Source organism: Hyperolius riggenbachi, chromosome 5, assembly GCF_040937935.1.
Source record: "Hyperolius riggenbachi isolate aHypRig1 chromosome 5, aHypRig1.pri, whole genome shotgun sequence".
Classification (NCBI taxonomy): domain Eukaryota; kingdom Metazoa; phylum Chordata; class Amphibia; order Anura; family Hyperoliidae; genus Hyperolius; species Hyperolius riggenbachi.
Window position 1 is genome coordinate 432144012 of NC_090650.1, and position 25208 is coordinate 432169219.

General features: G+C 46.0%; 1 protein-coding gene across 2 annotated transcripts in view; it reads right to left on the reverse strand.

Moving 5' to 3' along the window:
• The window catches only part of TRAPPC9 (trafficking protein particle complex subunit 9), a 669767-nt gene that overhangs the window by 517883 nt on the left and 126676 nt on the right, over positions 1-25208 (reverse strand). For both annotated transcript variants that reach the window (XM_068238081.1, XM_068238082.1), the window contains exons 15-16: positions 24441-24601; positions 18380-18532 (exon numbers count right to left, since the gene is read on the reverse strand). In XM_068238081.1, the coding sequence (XP_068094182.1) occupies positions 18380-18532; positions 24441-24601 (314 nt within the window). The remainder of the gene's footprint in view (positions 1-18379; positions 18533-24440; positions 24602-25208) is intronic.

Genomic DNA, 25208 nt, shown 5'->3' on the forward strand with positions numbered 1-25208 from the left:
GCGGAGGGGACACAGTGGGAAGCAGGGGGCACACATGAGGGAGAAGAGGGCACACATGGGGACACAGGAGACACAGAAGGACACGAGATACAAAAGGGAGACAATAATCGTAGGAGAACATCGACAAGATCCTCGTGGACCATGGACGCACCTGGTTTAGTATATTTTTTCACTGGTTTTTGCCCTTGAAACCTAGGAGCGTCTTATATGCCAACAAATATGGGTAAATACAGTTTTATTTCATGATATTGTGCAGCACCAAAGCATAGTGATATAACAAACTCTCAATAGGTCTTTTTTTTTGAAAAATGAACATTTTACTTGATGTAGACACTGTCTACTCTCCACAGCTTAATATATTTACCGGCATTAACCTCCATTTTGGGGGGACAGTATGCGTTTTCTATAGGCGACAGGAAGAAAATTGAATAAAGGTGAACTTGCGATTCTGATAACCGGAATACAGCAGCCGAGTTTGCCGGTGGAATGTTAATTTGCGCTGGAAATAGATGAAGTCTGTGTAATAAGGACACTTGCTTAATCTGCGGAGCTAAAAATAGCCCATTGTTTCTCTTCAGTGTAATTACATATTATGTATTCACTGCAGTAAGTGGCTGAGCAATAAAAATGATCATAACGGGAGAAGGAATCCTATCTGCTCATATACAGCGCTGCATAATACAAGAGGCTATTTGCAGCCGCAATCCACTTACCTTCCAGGAAAGGAAAACGAGATGCAAGACACCCTAAAGCTGCCCATACATGTACAGATTTCCACCCAATGTTCCAAAAATGATCGATTCGCTTCTGAAAAGAATCGATTCACAAGGAATAGATTCCTACTATACACGGCACATACATTTCCAATACATTCCAGCCAGTGGCGTAGCTAACGAGCTATGGGCCCCAGTGCAACTGGGGCCAGACAGGACGGTCTGAAACCAACTGACCACAGTACTCCTTAGACTATTTCTTTAAAGAGAACCTGTAACAAAAAAAAAGTTCCCCTGGGGGGTACTCACCTCGGTAGGGGAAACTCTCAGGGTCCCAATGAGGCTTCCCCCTCCCCTGTAGCTGCAGGCAGTCCAGCACTGGCTCCCCCGAAGTGTCCCGCAATCCTGGCTCGACAAGCCTGACAAGCTACATTTCTTTACCTTCCCTGGCTCCAGCAGGGGGCGCTGTTGCGGCTCTCAGCACAGAGATAGGCGGAAATAGCCGATCTCCGCCGGGTCCGCTCTACTACACAGGCGCAGGAGACTTGCACCTGCGCAGTAGAGCGGCCAAAAGCCGATACTGCGCCTGCGCTGGAGCCAGGAAGGTAAATATTTACATCCCTGCCGTTCGGAGGGCAAGAGCGAGACCGCCGTGGGACACAGGAGGACGGGGGAAGCCTCAATAGGATCCGGAGGCTTCCCCCTACCAAGGAGGGTACCCGCCAGGGGAATTAATACTTCATGATCCACAGTATCTGAACTGAGCACTATCCCTTGTCTCTTGCTGTAAGTAGATCATTCATTACTCGGACCAGTGCCGTTTCAGTGCCATGCGTTTTCCTGAATACTGACGGAAAGGTATTAAAATATGTTATCTGTAAGCATGGCTTCTAGCTGGTTGGCGACTGCTTTCTCAATAACTTTTGATAGGAATGGTAAGTTCACCACAGGTCTGTAGTTGGTCACAGAATCAGGATCCAGTGATGGTTTCGTTACGAGGGGTTTTATGATTGCTTTCTTTAGTGCCTCTGGGTACAGCCCACTTTGCAAGGAGCACTGAGTTATTTTGTGTAGTGCTGCTCTGATCAGCTCAGGATACTGCATTAAGGGACCAGTTGGGCCAGGATCCAGGTCACAGGTAGTGGAGCGGAGACTTTGGAGGAGAACTCAAATATCTTCCTCGCTCAGTGTGTCAAAGACTTACCATGGTCATACGCAATAGGCACATGCAAAGCCCTAGGGTCCATTGAGTTTGTTGGTGTAATGCTGGCACGGATGGCATACACTTTGTTTGTGAAGAAGGCAGAGAATTCTTCACACCTTTCCCTGGAGAATGTGGTTGGGGGTTTTAGGCAAGAAGGATTGCAGAGTGATTCCACTGTGTGAAAGCGTTGAGCAGCTCTGTTGGCTGTAGATGTTTTGTGCGATATTTTTTTTTCTTGTCTATTGCTTCTTGGTATTGTTTGAGATGATGGACTAGACTAGATTTGTGCTCCTTAAAGTAGCCATACACTGGTCGATTTGCCATCAGATTCGACCAACAGATAGATCCCTCTCTGATCAAATCTGATCAGAGAGGGATCGTATGGCTACCTTTACTGCAAACAGATTGTGAACCGATTTCAGCCTGAAACCATTCACAATCAGTGGTGGTGGTGCTGCCGCCACTCAAACCCCCCCCCCCCCCCCCCGTCATACATTACCTGCTCCGCCGGCGCGAGTCCAGTCCCCAGGTCACCGCCGCTCCGTCTCCGCTCTGGTCTCCAGGTCCGGCATGCTTTATTTCTTCCTGCCCGGCAGGAAGTTTAAACAGTAGAGCGCCTCCCTACCCGTGGGCGATCGACGGTAATTTTCCGCACGGCGCAATCGACGGGATCGGACGAAGTGGATCGAAATTCGGCGTGTAGCGCGAACAATTGGCAGCAGATTCGATCCCAGTGATCGAATCTGCTGTCGAAACGGCGGCAAATCGGGCCAGTGTATGGCCAGCTTTAGACCCCGATTTACACCACTGTTTTTCTAGTCTGCACCCTTTCTTTTTATACCCATGATGTTTTTCGCAAAAAGCAATTAGCTTTCTGGTTTTTGGTTCCTGATCTGATGCTCCACTAGATGATATTGACAAATGTTTCATATACCAAGTTGTTGTAATGGTGTCACGCCTCAGCAGGTACTCTTTCTACAGAACTGTTTTCCCTTCTAGGACCTTTAGACGTTCCCGCGTCATGTAGTGTGTGGAAACTCTGCAAACCTAAGTCATGCTGCCATGGACTTTTTGATGCACCAGAAATGAGTTAGGAAAACGAAACACAAGTATAACTAACTAAAGCGGAGAAGCACAAAGCACTCCGGGCTACCTAAAGTAATGTGGGGAGGGGCTGGCACCTGGCTACCTATACTAAAAGGGAATGGGAGGGGGCGCATCAGCGTACCTATTATTATTTTATTAATATTTATTTATATAGCGCCAACATCTTCCGTGGCGCTGTACATAGTACAAACAAATAATGGGGAACAAATATACATAATAAATGCAAGACACTGTACAGTCATGACATTGACTAGTAGAAATACAAATACATACATAGTTTATGTGTAGTTGGTACATGTGCATATGTTAAAATTCCAGCAGTATGAGAAACACTAGGAGGAGGTCCCTGCCCTTGCGAGCTTACAATCTAGAGGACCTATACTAAAGTGTGTGTGTGTAGGAGTTGTTCTAGATCAGGCATGGGCAAACTTGGCCCTCCAGTAGAGTTGGGCCGAACGGTTCGCCTGCGAACGGTTCCATGCGAACTTCCGTGGTTCGCGTTCGCGTCCCGCAGGCGAACCTTTGCGGAAGTTCGGTTCGCCCCATAATGCACATGGAGGGTCAACTTTGACCCTCTACATCACAGTCAGCAGGCCCAGTGTAGCCAATTAGGCTACACTAGCCCCTGGAGCCCCCCCCCCCCCTTATATAAGGCAGGCAGCGGCGGCCATTACGGTCACTCGTGTGCTGCCTGCGTTAGTGAGAGTAGGGCGAGCTGCTGCAGACTGTCTCTCAGGGAAAGATTAGTTAGGCTTAACTTGTTCCTGTCTGGCTGCATACCTGTTCTGTGAACCCACCACTGCATACCTGTGCTGTGAACCCACCACTGCATACCTGTGCTGTGAACCCACCACTGCATACCTGTGCTGTGAACCCACCACTGCATACCTGTGCTGTGAACCCACCACTGCATACCTGTGCTGTGAACCCACCACTGCATACCTGTGCTGTGAACCCACCACTGCATACCTGTGCTGTGAACCCACCACTGCATATCTGTTCTGTGAACCCACCACTGCATACCTGTTCAGTGAACCCGCCACTGCATACCTGTTCTGTTCAGTGAACCCGCCACTGCATACCTGTTCTGTTCAGTGGACCCGCCACTGTATACCTGTTCAGTGAACCCGCCACTGCATACCTGTTGTGTTCAGTGAACCTGCCACTGCATACCTGTTCTGTGAACCCGCCACTGTATACCTGTTCTGTTTAGTGAACCCGCCACTGTATACCTGTTCTGTTTAGTGAACCCGCCACTGCATACCTGTTCTGTTCAGTGGACCCGCCACTGTATACCTGTTCAGTGAACCCGCCACTGCATACCTGTTGTGTTCAGTGAACCTGCCACTGCATACCTGTTCTGTGAACCCGCCACTGTATACCTGTTCTGTTTAGTGAACCCGCCACTGTATACCTGTTCTGTTTAGTGAACCCGCCACTGTATACCTGTTCTGTGAACCCGCCACTGTATACCTGTTCTGTTTAGTGAACCCGCCACTGCATACCTGTTCTGTTTAGTGAACCCGCCACTGTATACCTGTTCTGTTCAGTGGACCCGCCACTGTATACCTGTTCTGTTTAGTGAACCCGCCACTGTATACCTGTTCAGTGAACCCGCCACTGCATACCTGTTGTGTTCAGTGAACCAGTTGTTTGCGGTGCGTTACACGGTGAGTTTGGTGTGTCAGTGTGAAGCAGTACCTTAATTACACTACCTGATTGATGTATACACATGCAAGATGTTTAAAAGCACTTTAGGCCTGTCATTTAGCATTTAATGTGATTTCTGCCCTTAAAACGCTGCTTTGCGTCACATCCAGATTTTTCCCCGGGACTTTTGGCGTGTATCCCACTCCGCCATGCCCCCCTCCAGGTGTTAGACCCCTTGAAACATCTTTTCCATCACTTTTGTGGCCAGCATAATTATTTTTTTTTTCAAAGTTCGCATCCCCATTGAAGTCTATTGCGGTTTGCAAACTTTAACGCGAACCGAACCTTCCGCGGAAGTTCACGAACCTAAAATCGGAGGTTCGGCCCAACTCTACCCTCCAGCTGTTCAGGAACTACAAATCCCACAATGCATTTGCCTTTATGAGTCCTGTCTGTGGCTGTCAGACTCCTGCAATGCATTGTGGGACTTGTAGTTCCTCAACAGCTGAAGGGCCAAGTTTGCCCATGCCTGGTCTAGATTCTGTTGGTCAGAGGTGGCTGGTGACAGTGGGCTTTAGCTGTAAAAAGTACAAATCTGGCCCTAAACATTGAGGACCTGGGGATTGGAGGGGGGGAGGTGGAGGCGGTGGAGCTACTACTATCTGCAATAGATTTAATGCGGAAATCCATTGGAAGTCTGTCTGCAGTGAGTGGCCAAGTAATAGAATCTGATGAGAGAAGGATCCATCTGATGTTATCACTTGTACTCATAAAATGCCAGGAATCATACTCAGTAGACCTAAAGTAGTAACTCTGCAAGGGTGACGATGATAGAACATCTGCAGCGGGATAAGGTCTCCAACTGCAGCTACCTTATTTATCCTTCTTAGGGTACGCCGTGATCAAGATAAATAAGACCCTACACAGAAATAATGCATTATAATTACATAATTAATCAGGAGACCATTTAGGAGTTGATTTAGAATACTTATGTTCACTTATCTAATTCATTACTTATTTTTCTGAGCGGCGTGGCGTGCGATGGATGAGTCACAGACCCGCAGAGCAATCGGGGCTACAGATAAGGACGGCGAGCGCGACTACAATTAAAAGATTAAAGAAACATTTACAGATCATTAACAGACCAAACAATCCCGAGAGTGCCAGTTCGTCTCCTCTCCAGTTTAACCGCTTTACCCCGGCACAGCCGTAACGCCTGTCGCCCTGCTGCTCTCTGCCTGTCATCTTGGCGCCAGGCAAGTCAACGCGCCGTCCTTTTCCTGGCAAAGCTTAATGATGTCGCTCCTCCGTAAAGCTTGGCACAGCATGTACAAATTGGCTTTATACAAGATGATCAAACGCCGCCTCGCGTGTTCAGAAGATCAAAGCCGGCATCCCACCTGTTGTCTGTGGCGAGGATTACACTCTGGCAATGTTAGCGCGAGAGAAAGGAAATTTCAGAGCTGATCATCAGCCTTTGTTGTGTGGCGGACGACCATGGGGAACCATGGATGAACAACAATTGGCTCTAATTAGCGCGTCTCTCGTTCTCTGCCACTGAGAGGAAGACGTGAAAGGGAGAAAAGTTCCCTCTCAGGTGTTGTTTCACAGTGACGTCCTCATCTCATCTCCTGCTGGTCCACAAATTCCATCCTGAGCCCCTTCCAACACATCGGGCTAGAAGCAGTTGAACATCGAGCCAGGCACCTGCCAGAGTAGGAAGGACTCCGCAGGAAGGAGGTAGAAATGTCATTGATATGTACACACTTCTGTATTTCTAAGACAGAAACTTCTTTCCATGCAGTGCCACCTGCAGACATGTTCCTTCCATCAATGGAGCTTTAAGGGTTATAGCGCTTTGGTACAAAAACCTACATTACATACAATTATGGGCAAAAATTAGTTATACTTGTGTTTTGTTATCCTAACTCATTTATGGGATGACTTAGGTCTGCAAAGTTCCATCTGAACAAACCACAAGACAAGACTCCTGGAAGAAGGTCCTTTGGACATACAAGACCAAAGTGAAAGGTTTGTCCATAAGGCACGGGGTTAGGTTTGGCAAAAAACAAACAGCATATCAGCACAAACACCAAATACCAACCGTGAAGCACACTGGTGGAGAGGTGATCATTTGTGCTAGCTTTGAAGCCACAGGATCAGGGCACCATGCAGTAAGTGCAGTAACCATGAATTCCTCTGTACAGGTGAAATGCGAAAAAATTCGAATATTGTGAAAAAGTCCATTAATTTCAGTAATTCAACTTAAACGGTCAAACTAATATATGAAATAGGAACACATTGCAGGTGTTTTGGATGAATTAGCTGATTAGAGTCTGACCCTAGAATATTGAACATTTCACTATCCTGGGTTTCTGATGCTGAAACCCAGGATAATTCCCATAAAAGTGGGTATCCTGAATAATTTACTGCATTGTGTTATATGTTACTACAGGGCCTCTTTGGAGTTGTGCAATCTAAACATTTTCTGCAGTATTCAGCAAACACCAGAAATTATGAGATTTGACCACTACACTCTGAACCGCGACCCCAGATCAGATAACAGAGGCGCTCAGCGTTGAGGATACTGGCAGATGCTGCTTACTCCTATCTGTTATTGCCTGATGAAGCGGGTTTGTATCCCGTGAAACGCGTTGCACTTTATTTGGAGTATCCAATAGAATTGTTTTGACTGAAAATCCACAGTCGTGTGTTCTGCTTGGAGGAGGTGAGTCCACCACTGCCTCCTCTATTACCAAGATGGGTTTTTAAGTTCTTTTAGTGTTTTTTTTATCCTGTTGGCGCCTCTGTTATCCTATTATCTACATCAAGTCCTCCCTTGGTGGAGGGTTGTACCCTTCCTTCTTCTACTACAGAGAGCGACTTTTTAAATCCTGAGTGGGGTCAGGACATTCTCCCCACCTGCTTTGACAGTGGTTGCCTAATTGGTTACCCTGGTTTGTGAGTATTAAATTAATATTATTACTCCTCCAATTATACATTACCAGTACATACTACACTATATTGGGCTTTTGGTGTTCTCTCTTTTTCTCATCCTTTGCCAGATCAGATAAAACGGTATAGGAAACTCTTGCCAGCGAGTCCCGCCGAGCTCAATCTATATGGAGGGGAATTTGGATCCGAGAAGGGGGAAACATGCTAATTTTGCAGGGGAGTTTTGGAGGATATGGAGTCATCTGACTATACACTATAAATGGGGACCATGTGGCTACCTATCCTAAGTGGGGGTGTAATCTAGCTACAGTATACTATAAATGAGGGGATCATGTGGCTGCCTGTACTATAAATGGGGGGGGGTCATCTGGTTGCCTATTCTAAAAGGGGATACTTTGGGCACCTATACTAAAGCTGAGTCTATCTGGCTACCTAATCGTAAAACACTGCTACATCATTTTGTATGCAAACACTGTGAATCGTGTGTATTTTGTGGGCAAACGCTGCACATCATGTGTATTCTGTGGGCAACCGCTGCACATCATGTGTATTCTGTGGGCAAACGCTGCACATCATGTGTATTCTGTGGGCAAACGCTGCACATCGTGTTTATTTTGTAGGAAAACGTTGCACATCATGTGTATTTTGTGTGAAAACGCTGCACATCATGTGTATTTTGTGGGCAAACGCTGCACATCATGTGTATTTTGTGGGCAAACACTGTGAATCGTGTGTATTTTGTGGGCAAACGCTGCACATCATGTGTATTCTGTGGGCAACCGCTGCACATCATGTGTATTCTGTGGGCAAACGCTGCACATCATGTGTATTCTGTGGGCAAACGCTGCACATCGTGTTTATTTTGTAGGAAAACGTTGCACATCATGTGTATTTTGTGTGAAAACGCTGCACATCATGTGTATTTTGTGGGCAAACGCTGCACATCATGTGTATTTTGTGTGAAAACGCTGCACATCGTGTGTATTTTGTGGGAAACGCTGCACATCGTGTGTATTTTGTGGGAAACCGCTGCACATCATGTGTATTCTGTGGGAAAACGCTGCACATCATGTGTATTTTGTGGGAAAACGCTGCACATCATGTGTCTTTTGTGGGCAAACGCTGCACATCGTGTGTCTTTTGTGGGCAAACGCTGCACATCATGTGTATTCTGTGGGAAAACGCTGCACATCATGTGTATTCTGTGGGAAAACGCTGCACATCATGTGTATTTTGTGGGCAGACGTTGCACATCATGTGTATTTTGTCGGCAAACGCTGCACATCATGTGTATTTTGTGGGCAGACGTTGCACATCATGTGTATTTTGTGGGCAAACGCTGCACATCATGTGTATTTTGTGGGCAGACGCTGCACATCATGTGTATTCTGTGGGCAAACGCTGCACATCATGTGTATTCTGTGGGAAAACGCTGCACATCATGTGTATTTTGTGGGCAGACGTTGCACATCATGTGTATTTTGTCGGCAAACGCTGCACATCATGTGTATTTTGTGGGCAAACGCTGCACATCATGTGTATTTTGTGGGAAAACGCTGCACATCGTGTGTATTTTGTGGGCAAACGCTGCACATCATGTGTATTTTGTGGGAAAACGCTGCACATCATGTGTATTTTGTGGGCAAACGCTGCACATCATGTGTATTCTGTGGGCAGACGCTGCACATCATGTGTATTCTGTGGGCAGACGCTGCACATCATGTGTATTCTGTGGGCAGACGCTGCACATCATGTGTATTCTGTGGGCAAACGCTGCACATCGTGTGTATTTTGTGGGCAAACGCTGCACATCATGTGTATTTTGTGGGAAAACGCTGCACATCATGTGTATTTTGTGGGAAAACGCTGCACATCGTGTGTATTTTGTGGGCAAACGCTGCACATCATGTGTATTCTGTGGGCAGACGCTGCACATCATGTGTATTTTGTGGGAAAACGCTGCGCATCGTGTGTATTCTGTGGGCAAACGCTGCACATCATGTGTATTTTGTGGGCAAACGCTGCACTTCATGTGTATTTTGTGGGCAAACGCTGCACATCATGTGTATTCTGTGGGCAGACGCTGCACATCATGTGTATTCTGTGGGCAGACGCTGCACATCCTGTGTATTTTGTGGGCAAACGCTGCACATCATGTGTATTTTGTGGGAAAACGCTGCACATCATGTGTATTTTGTGGGCAGACGCTGCACATCATGTGTATTCTGTGGGCAGACGCTGCACATCATGTGTATTTTGTGGGCAAACGCTGCACATCATGTGTATTTTGTGGGAAAACGCTGCACATCATGTGTATTTTGTGGGAAAACGCTGCACATCATGTGTATTCTGTGGGCAGACGCTGCACATCATGTGTATTCTGTGGGCAGACGCTGCACATCATGTGTATTTTGTGGGCAAACGCTGCACATCATGTGTATTTTGTGGGCAAACACTGCACATCATGTGTATTTTGTGGGAAAACGCTGCACATCATGTGTATTTTGTGGGCAAACACTGTACATCGTGTCTATTTTGTGGGGAAACGCTGCACATCATGTGTATTCTGTGGGCAAACGCTGCACTTCATGTGTATTTTGTGTGAAAACTCTGCACATCATGTGTATTTTGTGGGCAGACGCTGCACATCATGTGTATTTTGTGGGAAAACGCTGCACATCATGTGTATTTTGTGGGAAAACGCTGCACATCGTGTGTATTTTGTGGGAAAACGCTGCACATCGTGTGTATTTTGTGGGAAAACGCTGCACATCATGTGTATTCTGTGGGCAGACGCTGCACATCATGTGTATTTTGTCGGCAAACGCTGCACATCATGTGTATTTTGTGGGCAAACGCTGCGCATCATGTGTATTTTGTGGGCAAACGCTGCACATCATGTGTATTTTGTGGGCAAACACTGTACATCGTGTGTATTTTGTGGGCAAACGCTGCGCATCGTGTCTATTTTGTGGGGAAACGCTGCACATCATGTGTATTCTGTGGGAAAACGCTGCACATCCTGTGTATTTTGTGGGAAACGCTGCACATCATGTGTATTTTGTGGGAAAACTCTGCACATCATGTGTATTTTGTGGGAAACGCTGCACATCCTGTGTATTTTGTGGGCAAACGCTGCACATCATGTGTATTTTGTGGGAAAACGCTGCACATCATGTGTATTTTGTGGGCAAACGCTGCACATCATGTGTATTCTGTGGGCAAACGCTGCACATCATGTGTATTTTGTGGGAAAACGCTGCGCATCGTGTGTATTCTGTGGGCAAACGCTGCACATCATGTGTATTTTGTGGGCAAACGCTGCACTTCATGTGTATTTTGTGGGCAAACGCTGCACATCATGTGTATTCTGTGGGCAGACGCTGCACATCATGTGTATTCTGTGGGCAGACGCTGCACATCCTGTGTATTTTGTGGGCAAACGCTGCACATCATGTGTATTTTGTGGGAAAACGCTGCACATCATGTGTATTTTGTGGGCAGACGCTGCACATCATGTGTATTCTGTGGGCAGACGCTGCACATCATGTGTATTTTGTGGGCAAACGCTGCACATCATGTGTATTTTGTGGGAAAACGCTGCACATCATGTGTATTTTGTGGGAAAACGCTGCACATCATGTGTATTCTGTGGGCAGACGCTGCACATCATGTGTATTCTGTGGGCAGACGCTGCACATCATGTGTATTCTGTGGGCAACCGCTGCACATCATGTGTATTTTGTGGGCAAACGCTGCACATCATGTGTATTTTGTGGGCAAACGCTGCACATCATGTGTATTTTGTGGGCAAACACTGCACATCATGTGTATTTTGTGGGAAAACGCTGCACATCATGTGTATTTTGTGGGCAAACACTGTACATCGTGTCTATTTTGTGGGGAAACGCTGCACATCATGTGTATTCTGTGGGCAAACGCTGCACTTCATGTGTATTTTGTGTGAAAACTCTGCACATCATGTGTATTTTGTGGGCAGACGCTGCACATCATGTGTATTTTGTGGGAAAACGCTGCACATCATGTGTATTCTGTGGGAAAACGCTGCACATCGTGTGTATTTTGTGGGAAAACGCTGCACATCATGTGTATTTTGTGGGAAAACGCTGCACATCGTGTGTATTTTGTGGGAAAACGCTGCACATCATGTGTATTTTGTGGGAAACGCTGCACATCGTGTGTATTTTGTGGGAAAACGCTGCACATCGTGTGTATTTTGTGGGAAAACGCTGCACATCATGTGTATTTTGTGGGCAAACGCTGCGCATCATGTGTATTCTGTGGGCAGACGCTGCACATCATGTGTATTTTGTCGGCAAACGCTGCACATCATGTGTATTTTGTGGGCAAACGCTGCGCATCATGTGTATTTTGTGGGCAAACGCTGCACATCATGTGTATTTTGTGGGCAAACGCTGCACATCATGTGTATTCTGTGGGCAGACGCTGTACATCGTGTGTATTTTGTGGGCAAACGCTGCGCATCGTGTCTATTTTGTGGGGAAACGCTGCACATCATGTGTATTTTGTGGGCAAACGCTGCGCATCATGTGTATTCTGTGGGCAGACGCTGCACATCATGTGTATTTTGTCGGCAAACGCTGCACATCATGTGTATTTTGTGGGCAAACGCTGCGCATCATGTGTATTTTGTGGGCAAACGCTGCACATCATGTGTATTTTGTGGGCAAACACTGTACATCGTGTGTATTTTGTGGGCAAACGCTGCGCATCGTGTCTATTTTGTGGGGAAACGCTGCACATCATGTGTATTCTGTGGGAAAACGCTGCACATCATGTGTATTTTGTGGGAAACGCTGCACATCATGTGTATTTTGTGGGAAAACTCTGCACATCATGTGTATTTTGTGGGAAACGCTGCACATCCTGTGTATTTTGTGGGCAAACGCTGCACATCCTGTGTATTTTGTGGGAAACGCTGCACATCATGTGTATTTTGTGGGCAAACGCTGCACATCATGTGTATTTTGTGGGAAACGCTGCACATCATGTGTATTTTGTAGGCAAACGCTGCACATCATGTGTATTTTGTGGGAAAACTCTGCACATCATGTGCATTTTGTGGGCAAACGCTGCACATCATGTGTATTCTGTGGGCAGACGCTGCACATCATGTGTATTTTGTGGGAAAACGCTGCACATCATGTGTATTCTGTGGGCAAACGCTGCACATCATGTGTATTTTGTGGGCAAACGCTGCACATCATGTGTATTCTGTGGGCAAACGCTGCACATCATGTGTATTTTGTGGGAAACGCTGCACATCATGTGTATTTTGTAGGCAAACGCTGCACATCATGTGTATTTTGTGGGAAAACGCTGCACATCATGTGTATTCTGTGGGCAAACGCTGCACATCATGTGTATTCTGTGGGCAAACGCTGCACATCATGTGTATTTTGTGGGAAACGCTGCACATCATGTGTATTCTGTGGGCAAACGCTGCACATCATGTGTATTTTGTGGGCAAACGCTGCACATCATGTGCATTTTGTGGGCAAACGCTGCACATCATGTGCATTTTGTGGGCAAACGCTGCACATCATGTGTATTTTGTGGGAAACGCTGCACATCCTGTGTATTTTGTGGGAAACGCTGCACATCCTGTGTATTTTGTGGGAAACCGCTGCACATCATGTGTATTTTGTGGGAAACGCTGCACATCGTGTGTATTTTGTGGGAAACCGCTGCACATCATGTGTATTTTGTGTGAAAACGCTGCACATCGTGTGTATTTTGTGGGCAAACGCTGCACATCATGTGTATTTTGTGGGCAGACGCTGCACATCATGTGTATTTTGTGGGCAAACGCTGCACATCATGTGTATTTTGTGGGAAACGCTGCACATCATGTGTATTTTGTAGGCAAACGCTGCACATCATGTGTATTTTGTGGGCAAACGCTGCACATCATGTGTATTTTGTGGGAAAACTCTGCACATCATGTGTATTTTGTGGGAAACCGCTGCACATCATGTGTATTTTGTGTGAAAACGCTGCACATCATGTGTATTCTGTGGGCAGACGCTGCACATCATGTGTATTCTGTGGGCAGACGCTGCACATCATGTGTATTTTGTGGGCAAACGCTGCACATCATGTGTATTTTGTGGGAAACGCTGCACATCATGTGTATTTTGTGGGAAACGCTGCACATCGTGTGTATTTTGTGGGAAAACGCTGCACATCGTGTGTATTTTGTGGGAAAACTCTGCACATCATGTGTATTTTGTGGGAAACGCTGCACATCATGTGTATTTTGTGGGGAAACGCTGCACATCGTGTGTATTTTGTGGGCAAACGCTGCACATCATGTGTATTTTGTGGGAAACGCTGCACATCATGTGTATTTTGTGGGAAAACGCTGCACATCATGTGTATTTTGTGGGGAAACGCTGCACATCGTGTGTATTTTGTGGGCAAACTCTGCACATCGTGTGTATTTTGTGGGCAAACGCTGCACATCATGTGTATTCTGTGGGCAAACGCTGCACATCGTGTGTATTTTGTGGGAAACGCTGCACATCATGTGTATTTTGTGTGAAAACTCTGCACATCATGTGTATTTTGTGGGAAACGCTGCACATCATGTGTATTTTGTGGGAAACGCTGCACATCATGTGTATTCTGTGGGAAAACGCTGCACATCATGTGTATTTTGTGGGCAAACGCTGCACATCATGTGTATTCTGTGGGAAAACGCTGCACATCATGTGTATTTTGTGGGAAAACTCTGCACATCATGTGTATTTTGTGGGAAAACTCTGCACATCGTGTGTATTTTGTGGGAAAACGCTGCACATCGTGTGTATTTTGTGGGAAAACGCTGCACATCGTGTGTATTTTGTGGGAAACGCTGCACATCATGTGCATTTTGTGGGGAAACACTGCACATCATGTGTATTTTGTGGGAAACCGCTGCACATCATGTGTATTCTGTGGGCAACTGCTGCACATCATGTGTATTTTGTGGGCAGACGTTGCACATCATGTGTATTCTGTGGGCAACCGCTGCACATCATGTGTATTCTGCGGGCAAACGCTGCACATCATGTGTATTCTGCGGGCAAACGCTGCACATCATGTGTATTCTGCGGGCAAACGCTGCACATCATGTGTATTCTGTGGGCAAACGCTGCACCAGCGCATGCAGTAGTGTGCGGCTTCCTGAAAGAGACCCTTCAGGATCCCCCTCCTTGAAAATCATGCGTTTGCCCCGAGCATCAGGCAGCATCAAACAACACCAACATATTTTCAGTGTTCTCAGTTTGAATGAGGCCTAATATTCAGTTAGCAATATTAGGACACTAAGGCCTTGTTCACATCTAAAATCGCAATAGCCGACACCAGCATTTTGCGATTTTTTTGCACGATTTTTTTAGAACCTCCTGGCGCTTATCTGCGCGTTGCAATTTTTTGTAAAGCGCTTTTCTAAGCTTTTGCAGAGCGATTTGTTTGACTCTTTGACCCGGAAAAGAATAAATACAATGTATTTATTCTTAAAAGCGCTGGGGAAATCGCTATACAAAATGCTTTTTCAAGCATTTTGCGATTTCCCTATACCTTCCATTGAGGCAAATCGCTGCATAAATGGTACAGGCAGCGCTTTGGTGAGCGGATTGGAATCAAACCCCTCAGATGTGAACTCTCTCATAGGGAATCATTGCACCAGCGCTTCTAGGGCGATTTTGAAAATTGCAGATGCTTAACCACTTTGTCCTCCTTGACGTAGTTCTAATTCAAGGAGGACATGTGCGCTCCCGTACGCTCCCACGGCCGATCGTATGCGCTCCCGGCCACGGATCGTTAGCCCAGGAATCAATGAATCGGGCCATGGTGCCCGATCACTGATTCCTCTCCCCCGCAGAAAAAGCGACAGCTTCTCTCGGAAGCTTCGCTGTTTCTGACTCCTATGTCCCTCTAAGTGTACATTGTACGCTTAGAGTGACGTCATGTAAACAAACTCAAGTAAAACTACATCTACATGTAAAATATAAATAAAAAAAAAACACATATATTTACCCCAAACAAAAATATATTTACATCCCACCCTCCCAAAAATACCCACATAAAAGGCTTAATAATAAAAAACAAAACATTACAATACAAAAAAAAAAAAAAAAAACACAAATATTTACCTAAGGGTCTAAATTTTTTAAATATCTATGTAAAGATGAAATATTTCAATTTTTTTTATAAGCTTGTAAATAGTGATGGATGCAAAACAGAAAAAACGCACTTTTATTTCGAAATAAAATATTGTCGCCATACATTGTGATAGGGACATAATTTAAACGGTGAAATAACCGGGACAAATGGGCATATACAATACGTGGGTTTTAATTATGGAGGCATGTATTATTTTTAAACTATAATGGCAGAAAACTGAGAAATAATGAATTTTTTCAGTTTTTTTCTTATTCTTACTGTTAAAATGCATTTACAGTAAAGTGGCTCTTAGCAAAATGTACCCCCCAAAGAAAGCCTAATTGGTGGCGGAAAAAACAAGATATAGATCAATTCATTGTGATAAGTAGTGATAAAGTTATAGGCTAATGAATGGGAGGTGAACGTTGCTCTGATGCATAAAGTGAAAACGACCGAGGGCTGAAGTGGTTAAAAAAAGCCAAAAGCGCCCTAGGTGTGAACAAGCCCTTATTGGGACACACTGCAATGAGGAATGAGCAATGGGGCTGATATCTGTCTGCAGATTATTAGGATATTTCATTGCATTAAGGCGAATGGATACACCTGCCGCCTCTGAGTGACTGCACTGCGGAATCCGGAGGTTCTATAGAAGCCCAGCGTGAGGTATGCTAATGTATCTGACAACTGCTGGGATAACCAGGCTTGCCATTACTACAGATCATGTACATGAAAATCAATGCACCTTTCACATTCACATATTCTGAGCCGCAGCGTGAGGCAACGTATAGATCAGGCTTCACGTAATGAGTGACGGAAGAGGAATATTAGGTGAGTCTCAAGGCAAAGACACATGGGGTGAGCGATAACAAGCAAGGGCGTGCGAGCAACAAGACACCCACAGCCCCTTACACTACAGCCTCTGCTGACACAAAGAGGACCTCTCATTACTGCGTTTCTAGTTACAAGACTTGTATAGTAAATATAACCATTTTTTTTTACAATATTCACTTATCACTTATTTAGTCAGTGTTTCCCCATTGTAAAACCTTTACTCACTACGATTTACATTCTGAGATGTATCACAGGTGATGATATATTTAGTCCTGTCAGGTGCAGCTCTGAGGAATGTTTGTTTCAGAGAATTCCAAGTCCAGTAAAAATAATGCCTGGCATCCCAGAATTCTCTGAGTGGAGAATTCCGCACAGTTAAAAAGCCTAGGCTAAGCATCACTGGGAAGGCAGGGTTACATATATACAGCACTATATACAGAAATAGTAAGTGTTTCTGCCTCTTTAAGTTTGTTAAACACTGCACAAAGTGTTTCATAGATTAAATGTTAAAAAAAATGTGTGACACCTACTTGTGCAAAGTGGTAAACTATCAATATCTGGAAGATACTGTTATAAGTGAACGTCTCTGCCTGAGCTTCTCCTCTAACCACATTCCCTCCTTCTCTGACTGAGCTCCTCCTACAACCCCATTCCCTCCTACTCTGACTGAGCTCCTCCTCCAACCCCATTCCCTCCTACTCTGACTGAGCTCCTCCTCCAACCCCATTCCCTCCTACTCTGACTGAGCTCCTCCTCCAACCCAATTCCCTCCTACTCTGACTGAGCTCCTCCTCCAACCCCATTCACTCCCTCTCTGACTGAGCTCCTCCTCTAACCACATCCCCCCCTTCATTGACTGAGCTCCTCCTACAACCCCATTCCCTTACTACTCTGACTGAACTCCTCCTCCAATCCCATTCCCTCCTGCTCTGACTGAGCTCCTCCTCCAACCCCATTCCCTCCTCCTTTGACTGAGCTCCTCCTCCACCCCCATTCCCTCCTTCTCTGACTGAGCTCCCCCTCCAACCCCATTCCCTCTTTCTCTGACTGAGCTCCTCCTCCAATCCCATTCCCTCACTCTATGATTGAGCTCGTCCTCCAACCCCATTCCCTCCTTCCCTGACTGAGCTCCTCCGCCATCCCCATTCCCTCCTTCTCTGACTGAGCTCCTCCTCCAACCCCATTCCCTCCTTCTCTGACTGATTTCCTCCACCATCCCCATTCCCTCCTTCTCTGACTGAGCTCTTACTCCAACCCCATTCCCTCCTACTCTGACTTAGCTCCTCCTCCTACCACATCCCCCCTTCTCTGACTGAGCTCCTCCTCCAACCCCATTCCCTCCTTCTCTTACTGAGCTCCTCCTCCAACCCCATTCCCTCCTTCTCTGACTGGGCTCCTCCTCCAACCCCATTCCCTCCTTCTCTGACTGATTTCCTCCACCACTCCCAGATGAAAATCAGCCTTTATATTTCAGCCTGAAAAACAACTTTGTCAGTGTGCTGGTAACCCATGTCAGTGAATTTACATAAAATGCACGGTGCCTTCATGGTGAGACAGGTTCCATATAACATACAAAAATGTGTTACTTTCGGGGTTTTTATGTTATCACTGAAAGGATGTCCATAATGAAAATGAATGACTACAATGACTACAGGAGATGTAAACTGGTCTCCCTGATGCCCGGCTGACATGTAAGAACCAGGTGGAATTAGCAGGACACACATCTTACCATCATTGAGGTCCTGCAGAAGGTTCTCCTGGCAGGAGAAGTCCAGCTTGACTTTGATGTATACAGTAAATGTTGCTGTATGTCCCGGCTTCAGCGGAAGCTGTTCCAGAGTTTTCTCCAGCTCCCAGGAAAGGAAATCCCCATACAGCTTATCTGTACAGACACAACGGAAGACAATGAGTCCTGATCTGAGCAGGTTAAAGGGGATTGTAACATTAAAAACTAAAAAATTGCCAAAAAATAGTTAGTGCCCAAAAAGTTACGTAAACCCCATTTTTTTCTAAAATAGGTCCCTATATGGCTCTCAACTATTTTCTTCTTTTTACCCAATGGCCTTTATGTGCTGCAGGAACTGTGCAGTGCCAGCAGGATTGTGGAAATTTTTTTTTCTAGTTACAGTAACAAGCTTATTTCAGCTTGTAAATAACAGAAAGCTTCCTATTTCGCATAAGATAAGGTAACTATGACCAGAAGGTAATAGTATACTACCCACCCCACCAAAGAGTTTACACAGTGATGTAAGCCCGTTGTCTGGGTGATTGGGTGATGTAAGCTGTGGCAGTAGCAAGAGGAATTAAGAATGGGCTGTGTATAAAATAAATTATAAGAAAAGGTCATCACAGAGAAACAGTGAAGATGGAAACCAGCAGAAATACCGGTATTGTTTTCTATTTTCTGAGCTTTTAACTTTAGTTGTGTTTGAGTCACCCACACGTGTAACAAGCATGCAGCCAGTGGAGTCACACCAGAGTCACAGCATCTGATCTGCTGCTTATTCTGGGGCAGTGACTTATAACATTAGAGGCGGAGCATCAGCACAACAGTCAGGCAACTGGCATTGCCTATTAGAGAATGAAGATGGCAGCCTCCGTACTCCTCTCACTTCAGTTTCCCTTGAATCGACTAGTGAAACGTAAACGTAGGCCCATCTTTAGGCCGCCTGAGGTCCCTCCAGCACGACGCGGATGAGGAACGCTTTTGCCGCAGATGACGGCGAGATCCATATGAATAGCCATCATTTCAGCAGATTTACTGCTTCTGCCTCTTCCAAATGAGGTCTAACAGCTTGAATGAGATGGGATAATGGCGTAATGGAAGCAGATGGGTGATACAATAATACCTCTCTGCGCAAATATCCATCATTCAACTCTGTCTCCGAATCATTCGCCAGTCAGCCCGCCGCGGCGCGTTCAGATCTACCTGTTCCTGCGCAATATTCCCAATCCCGCTACAGGATAATCACACCGTTTAGAAGGAGGCATTACAGACCTTGCAACCTTTTATTAATAGAAATATAGAGTACTTTGTATATTTTAGTTTGTGACATTTCTAAATTTGACTTTTATAATATATATATTTTTTTACCTGCACAATCATCACATATGACTTCAGCAAATGGCAAGCACCAAACAGCAACACAAGCTCTTCAAGGCCTTATTTAAAGTGGTCTAAAGCATTAGACACAGCATATAACTAATAGGAAAACGGATATAAATGGTTTTGAAGTTACTGGAGGGGTCAATTTGCAAACAAACCTCTACTTCACTAAGTGCCGTTTCCACTAGATCGAATCTGCATGCGTTTCCTGCATGCAGATTCGCATAGACAATACAATTGGACGGAACTGTTTCCACTTGTCAGGCTTTCAGAGCGTTTTTTCTGTGCAGAAGAAATCTGCACGGCAGAGCCCTTAGAATTCGCACACTGCCTTGCGGTGTGCGATTCGCATACAATGTATTTAATAAGAAATTTGCATGCGTTTTCGTATGCGAATTTTACTGCGTTTTCGAAAGCGTTTTCGCATAAAATCAATGTAAAAGCACACAGGCACTGACATGGTTAAATTTGCATACTCATATGCGAAAACGCCCGCGAATTCGCGGTAAAATTTGCATTCGCGACCACTAGAAGCATGTATAACCCCGCCTCCACTCGGGTGACCAGACGGAAATGGTGATGGCCGCACTTTCTATAAAAAGCAAACCTCAAATGACCTAAATTGATCAAAGAGGGCTGATTCCCCTCCGAAAGGAGGGTGAAGGCACAGAATAAAGGGGAAAGAGGTGCCCAAAGAAGATAAAATGCGTTAAAAACAAATAAAAATAAAAAAAGGTGAGGTTGCTTACCTCAATGAAGACAAATTCACGTATTAATAGAATTACATTTCACTGGCAAGCAGTGCCTAGCAGTGCTTGTAGCCACAAACAGAGATGTGAGCGAACGGTTCAGGAACTGTTCGCTGGCGAACCCCTCACCCTGTACTACTTCCGGGTCGCTATGACCTGGAGTAGTACGGCTGCACTGGGCCGGCGGTGTGCATCCTTGATCGCGCGCCTCTTGCCGGGCACTTTCTGCGCATGTGCGTGATGTCACTCATGACGTCACGCTCATGTGCAGAGAGTGTCCGGCGACAGGCACGCGATCAAGGACGCTCACCGCCGGCCCAGCGCAGCCGTACGACTCCAGGTCATAGCGACCCGGAAGTAGTATTTGCCCATAGAGATTCGCTAGCAAACGGTTTACTAACATCTCTAGCCACAAATAAGGCGCCTTATTTGTGGCTACAAGCACTATTAGGCACTGCTATTTGGCCTGAGGAAGTGGGTATGCACCTACGAAACGCGTTGCCAGTGCAATTAAATTCTATTAATACTTGAATTTGTCTTCATTGAGGTAAGCCACCTCACCTTTTTTTCATTTTACTTGTTTTTTTATCTTCTCTGGGTGCCTCTTTCCCCTTTATCCTTTACTGTTCCATAGTTCAACTTTAAAAAGTTAAAATCCCTTCTAAAAAAACTCCTACCCTTGATTTAAGCTGCGGCGTCTTATTAACAAGTAGTAAGTTAGATTCCCCCAAGAATTAGATTTCCATCTCCCTTCGCGGTCTGGCCAAAAGCGGCCTCTGCTTAATGCAACGGGGATCGTTAGTCCGTAAAAGCGAAATTTTGGATGCCGTCAATTTCTGCAAGCGCAAATCTCCGGGGACCGGACTTAATGCGGTTTCCTGAGCAGGTAAGTCTGACAACCCACAAAGATTAATTCCACATTTAAACCCCCCCAAGTAACACAAGGTGACGGAACACCGGGTGGCATTAGCGAGACGCGGAACATTCTCCCGGAGGGATCGGGGAGACTTACGAAAGACGCCGGCCGGAATTAAAGTGCTTCTTGGCGGTGAAATCTGCGGAGCGGCTCGGCAGCCGGGGACAGGCCATGCTGGGCAATTAGTTAAGAAAAGAATCACAAACATTAAAATTCTGCCTAATGCGCGCCGAAAAACGTGAGTGCAGATGGGAAACAATCCGCGCTGCATATCAATCAACATAAATTAATGGAGCGGAGGGGGAGGGGAAAGGAGACGCGGCGTGGATGGAAGGCAGAATCCTAATGCGGAACGTGACGGTTTTTACTGATGGAAGAATCACCATAGCACCTAAAATATTGTGTTTATTGATTACGACAAACCGATTTCCATTAGAGGTTTAATTAGCAAAAGAAAACAAAAAAAATTATTCAGAAAACTTTTTATTTGCATTGTTCTTCCTATTGGTGGTGGCTGGATAGCGTAATGGTTAAGGACTCCGCCTCTGACACAGGAGACCTGGGTTTGAATCTTGGCTCTTTCTGTTCAGTAAGACAGCAGGAGGAGTAGGATACCTTGGGCAAGACTCCCTAACACTGCTACTGCCTATAGAGCGTGTCCTAGTGGCTGCAGCTCTGGCGTTTTGAGTCCGCCAGGAGAAAAGTGCGATACGAATGTTCTGGTGTCTGTGTGTCTACTGAGGCTGGTTTTATACCTGCCCAGTTCATTTGCAGGGGCGATGCTCCAATCCCAACGGCAGAGTGTGCCAACAGGGTTATATGCATAGCGTCGCCCCCGACCCCACGCCCAGTGATGTACTTCCTACTAGACAGGAAGTGCGTCACTGGGATGCTTGGGTCCCCCAATGTATTTGCGTCAGTCCGCACATGCACGCTGCCGCCAGCGTGTCTAAAATGTGTGTGTCACCCATTGACTTACATGCATTTGGTCGCTGTGGAAGTCCGTCGATAACGCGTTGTTGGTTTTGCTACGGCTCAGCGGTGAATCAGGCACTTTCGGAGCAAAACGAGGGGATAAGTGTATAAGGCGACTTTCATTGCTGTTGCGTTACCCTGCGTGCAGAAAGGGTAACGCAACGCAATGAAACAGGCCTAGTGGTAAAGGGGTCTCAGAAGTTAAAGCCTCGCACCATATTTAGATCTGAGCCTCGGTTTGACCTTTCCTTCCCGTACATACAGCAGCTGATATTCGGCCAAGGTGGCCAATAACGATGTCCTTATCTTATTTTTATCAGCATTGCTGTAAGATGGCCTGCTTCCGCCGTTTCATCTAGTGCGTGCAAAGCTTTACACGCTTTAACATAGGCTATAGCATGTTAAGGGCTCTGCCTCTGACACAGGAGACCTGGATTCAAATCTCAATTCTTCCTGTTCAGTACGGAGTCCGTGGGCTAGACTCCCTAACACTGCTACTGTCTATAGAGCGGACCCTAGTGGCTGCAGCTCTGATGCACCAGGGAGTGATAAAATTGTTGTGCTCAGGCAGAACATGGAAATTATTATGTATTTATATAGCACTGACATCTCCTGCAGCACTTTACAGAGTACATAGTCTTGTCACTGACTGTCCTCAAAGGAACTCACAATCTAATCCTACCATAGTCATAGTCTAATGTCCTACCATATTATTATTATGTATTTGTATAGCACTGACATCTCCTGCAGCACATTACAGAGTACATAGTCATGTCACTGAATGTCCTCACAGGAGCTCACACTCTAATCCTACCATAGTCATAGTCTAATGTCCTACCATATTATTATTCTGTATTTATATAGCACTGACATCTTTTGCAGCACTTTACAGAGTACATAGTCATGTCACTGACTGTCCTCAGAGGAGCTCACAATCAAATCCTTATCATAGCTATAGTCTCTGTCATAGTCTAAAGCCAATTTCTGGGGTAACCAACTAAGTTATCAGAATATTTCTGGGATGTGGAAGGCAGCCCTGGGGGCTGAGAGCAAACTCACACAAACACAGAGAAAACACAAACTTGATGCAGACAGTGTCCAGGGTGAGATGAAAACCTGTAACTCTAGTTCTGCAAGGGGAGAATGCTAGCCATGCACACACACACACACACGCAAACATACATACACACATACACAGACAGACACACACACACACATTACACTATCCAGCAGTGGCTGGATAGTGTAATGGTTAAGGGCTCTGCCTCTGACACAGGAGACCTGGGTTCAAATCTCGGCTCTGCCTGTTCAGTAAGCCAGCACCTATTCAGTAAGGAGTTTCTTGGGCAAGTCTCCTTAAAGTGACTCCGAGCTCATAAAAAAAATGAAAGTTGTACTCACCTGGGGCTTTCTCCAGCCCAGTGCTGGTCGGGAGGTCCCACGACGGCGTCCTGGCTCTTCTCCTTCTCCCCGCTCCGGAATGGCTGACAGGCCGCAGCCCGGGCGACACTCGCCCGAGTGTCGGGCTGCTCCTTTCGCGTATGACGCGAATTACGTCACACGCCGGCCGCCTCGCGTCATCACGGCGGCCGGCGTGGCAGTACGGCGCATGCGCGCTTTAATCGCGCATGCGCAGTACTTTCACGCCGGCCGTCGTGATGACGCGAGGCGGCCGGCGTGTGACGTAATCCGCATCATACGCGGAAGGAGCAGCCCGACACTCGGGAGAGTGTCGCCCGGGCTGCGGCCTGTCAGCCATTCCGGAGCGGGGAGAAGGAGAGGAGCCAGGACGCCGGCGTGGGACCTCCCGACCAGCACTGGGCTGGAGAAAGCCCCTGGTGAGTACAACTTTCTTTTTTTGGGTGAGCTCGGAGTCCCTTTAACACTGCTACTGCCTACTGAGTGCGCTCTAGTGGCTGCCTCGCAAGCGCTTTGAGTCCGACAGGAGAAAGGTGCTATACAAATACTGCAATTACGTATTTTTGCTTTTAGTTCCATTATTTGGCCATTCTTCTGGCAGTGTCTGGCCATGTTCTCCACCCACCTTTATTATTGACGGTCTTGGAGGAGACCTCCAGGGTCTCGAGCGGCTCAGTGCCGATGTTCTCCAGTTTGATGAGCACTTTCTGCATCTCTCCGTTGAAGAGCTGGACAGACATGTGGGCCGACACATCTTCACTGGACGGCTGCAAAGCGTGAGCGGACCTAGACCAGCACAAACACATGTCAGTACCAGAGGAGGGGGGCAATATTATTATTATTTATTGTATTTATAAAGAGCCAACATATTAGGCAGCGCTGTAATACACATAGACAGATATAAACCGACTCAAAGTAAGCGAAGTACCTCTCTTGTTCAGAAAGAAGAAGTCCCTTCAGTTGAGGGCTGTATAGTGTTAAAATGAATGCACATATCATTTCACATTGCTTGTATTGAATTAATATGCTCAGATGCTTTGAATTGACAGTAAAAGCCTCGGTCAAGGCTGGGAGTATCAGAACGGTTGTAACTCAGTTTGTGCAGGTGTGGAACATAAGCAACGATTGTTCCTACTCTGGGCAGCTAGTTACTCCTGCAGGAAGGGGAAAGCACCTGGGATATTTATTGTAACAAAGAGGACAGATTCCCGACTAGGAAAGTAATGCAACTTGGGCTTACAGCAGTCTTAAAAATTCATAGCTGTGTGCAATGTGTAACAGAAAGTTTATAATTATGATTTTTATTATTTATATAGCACTGACATATTACACAGCGCTGTACAGAGTATATTGTCTTGTCGCTAACTTTCCCTCAGAGGGGCAATTAGTAGGT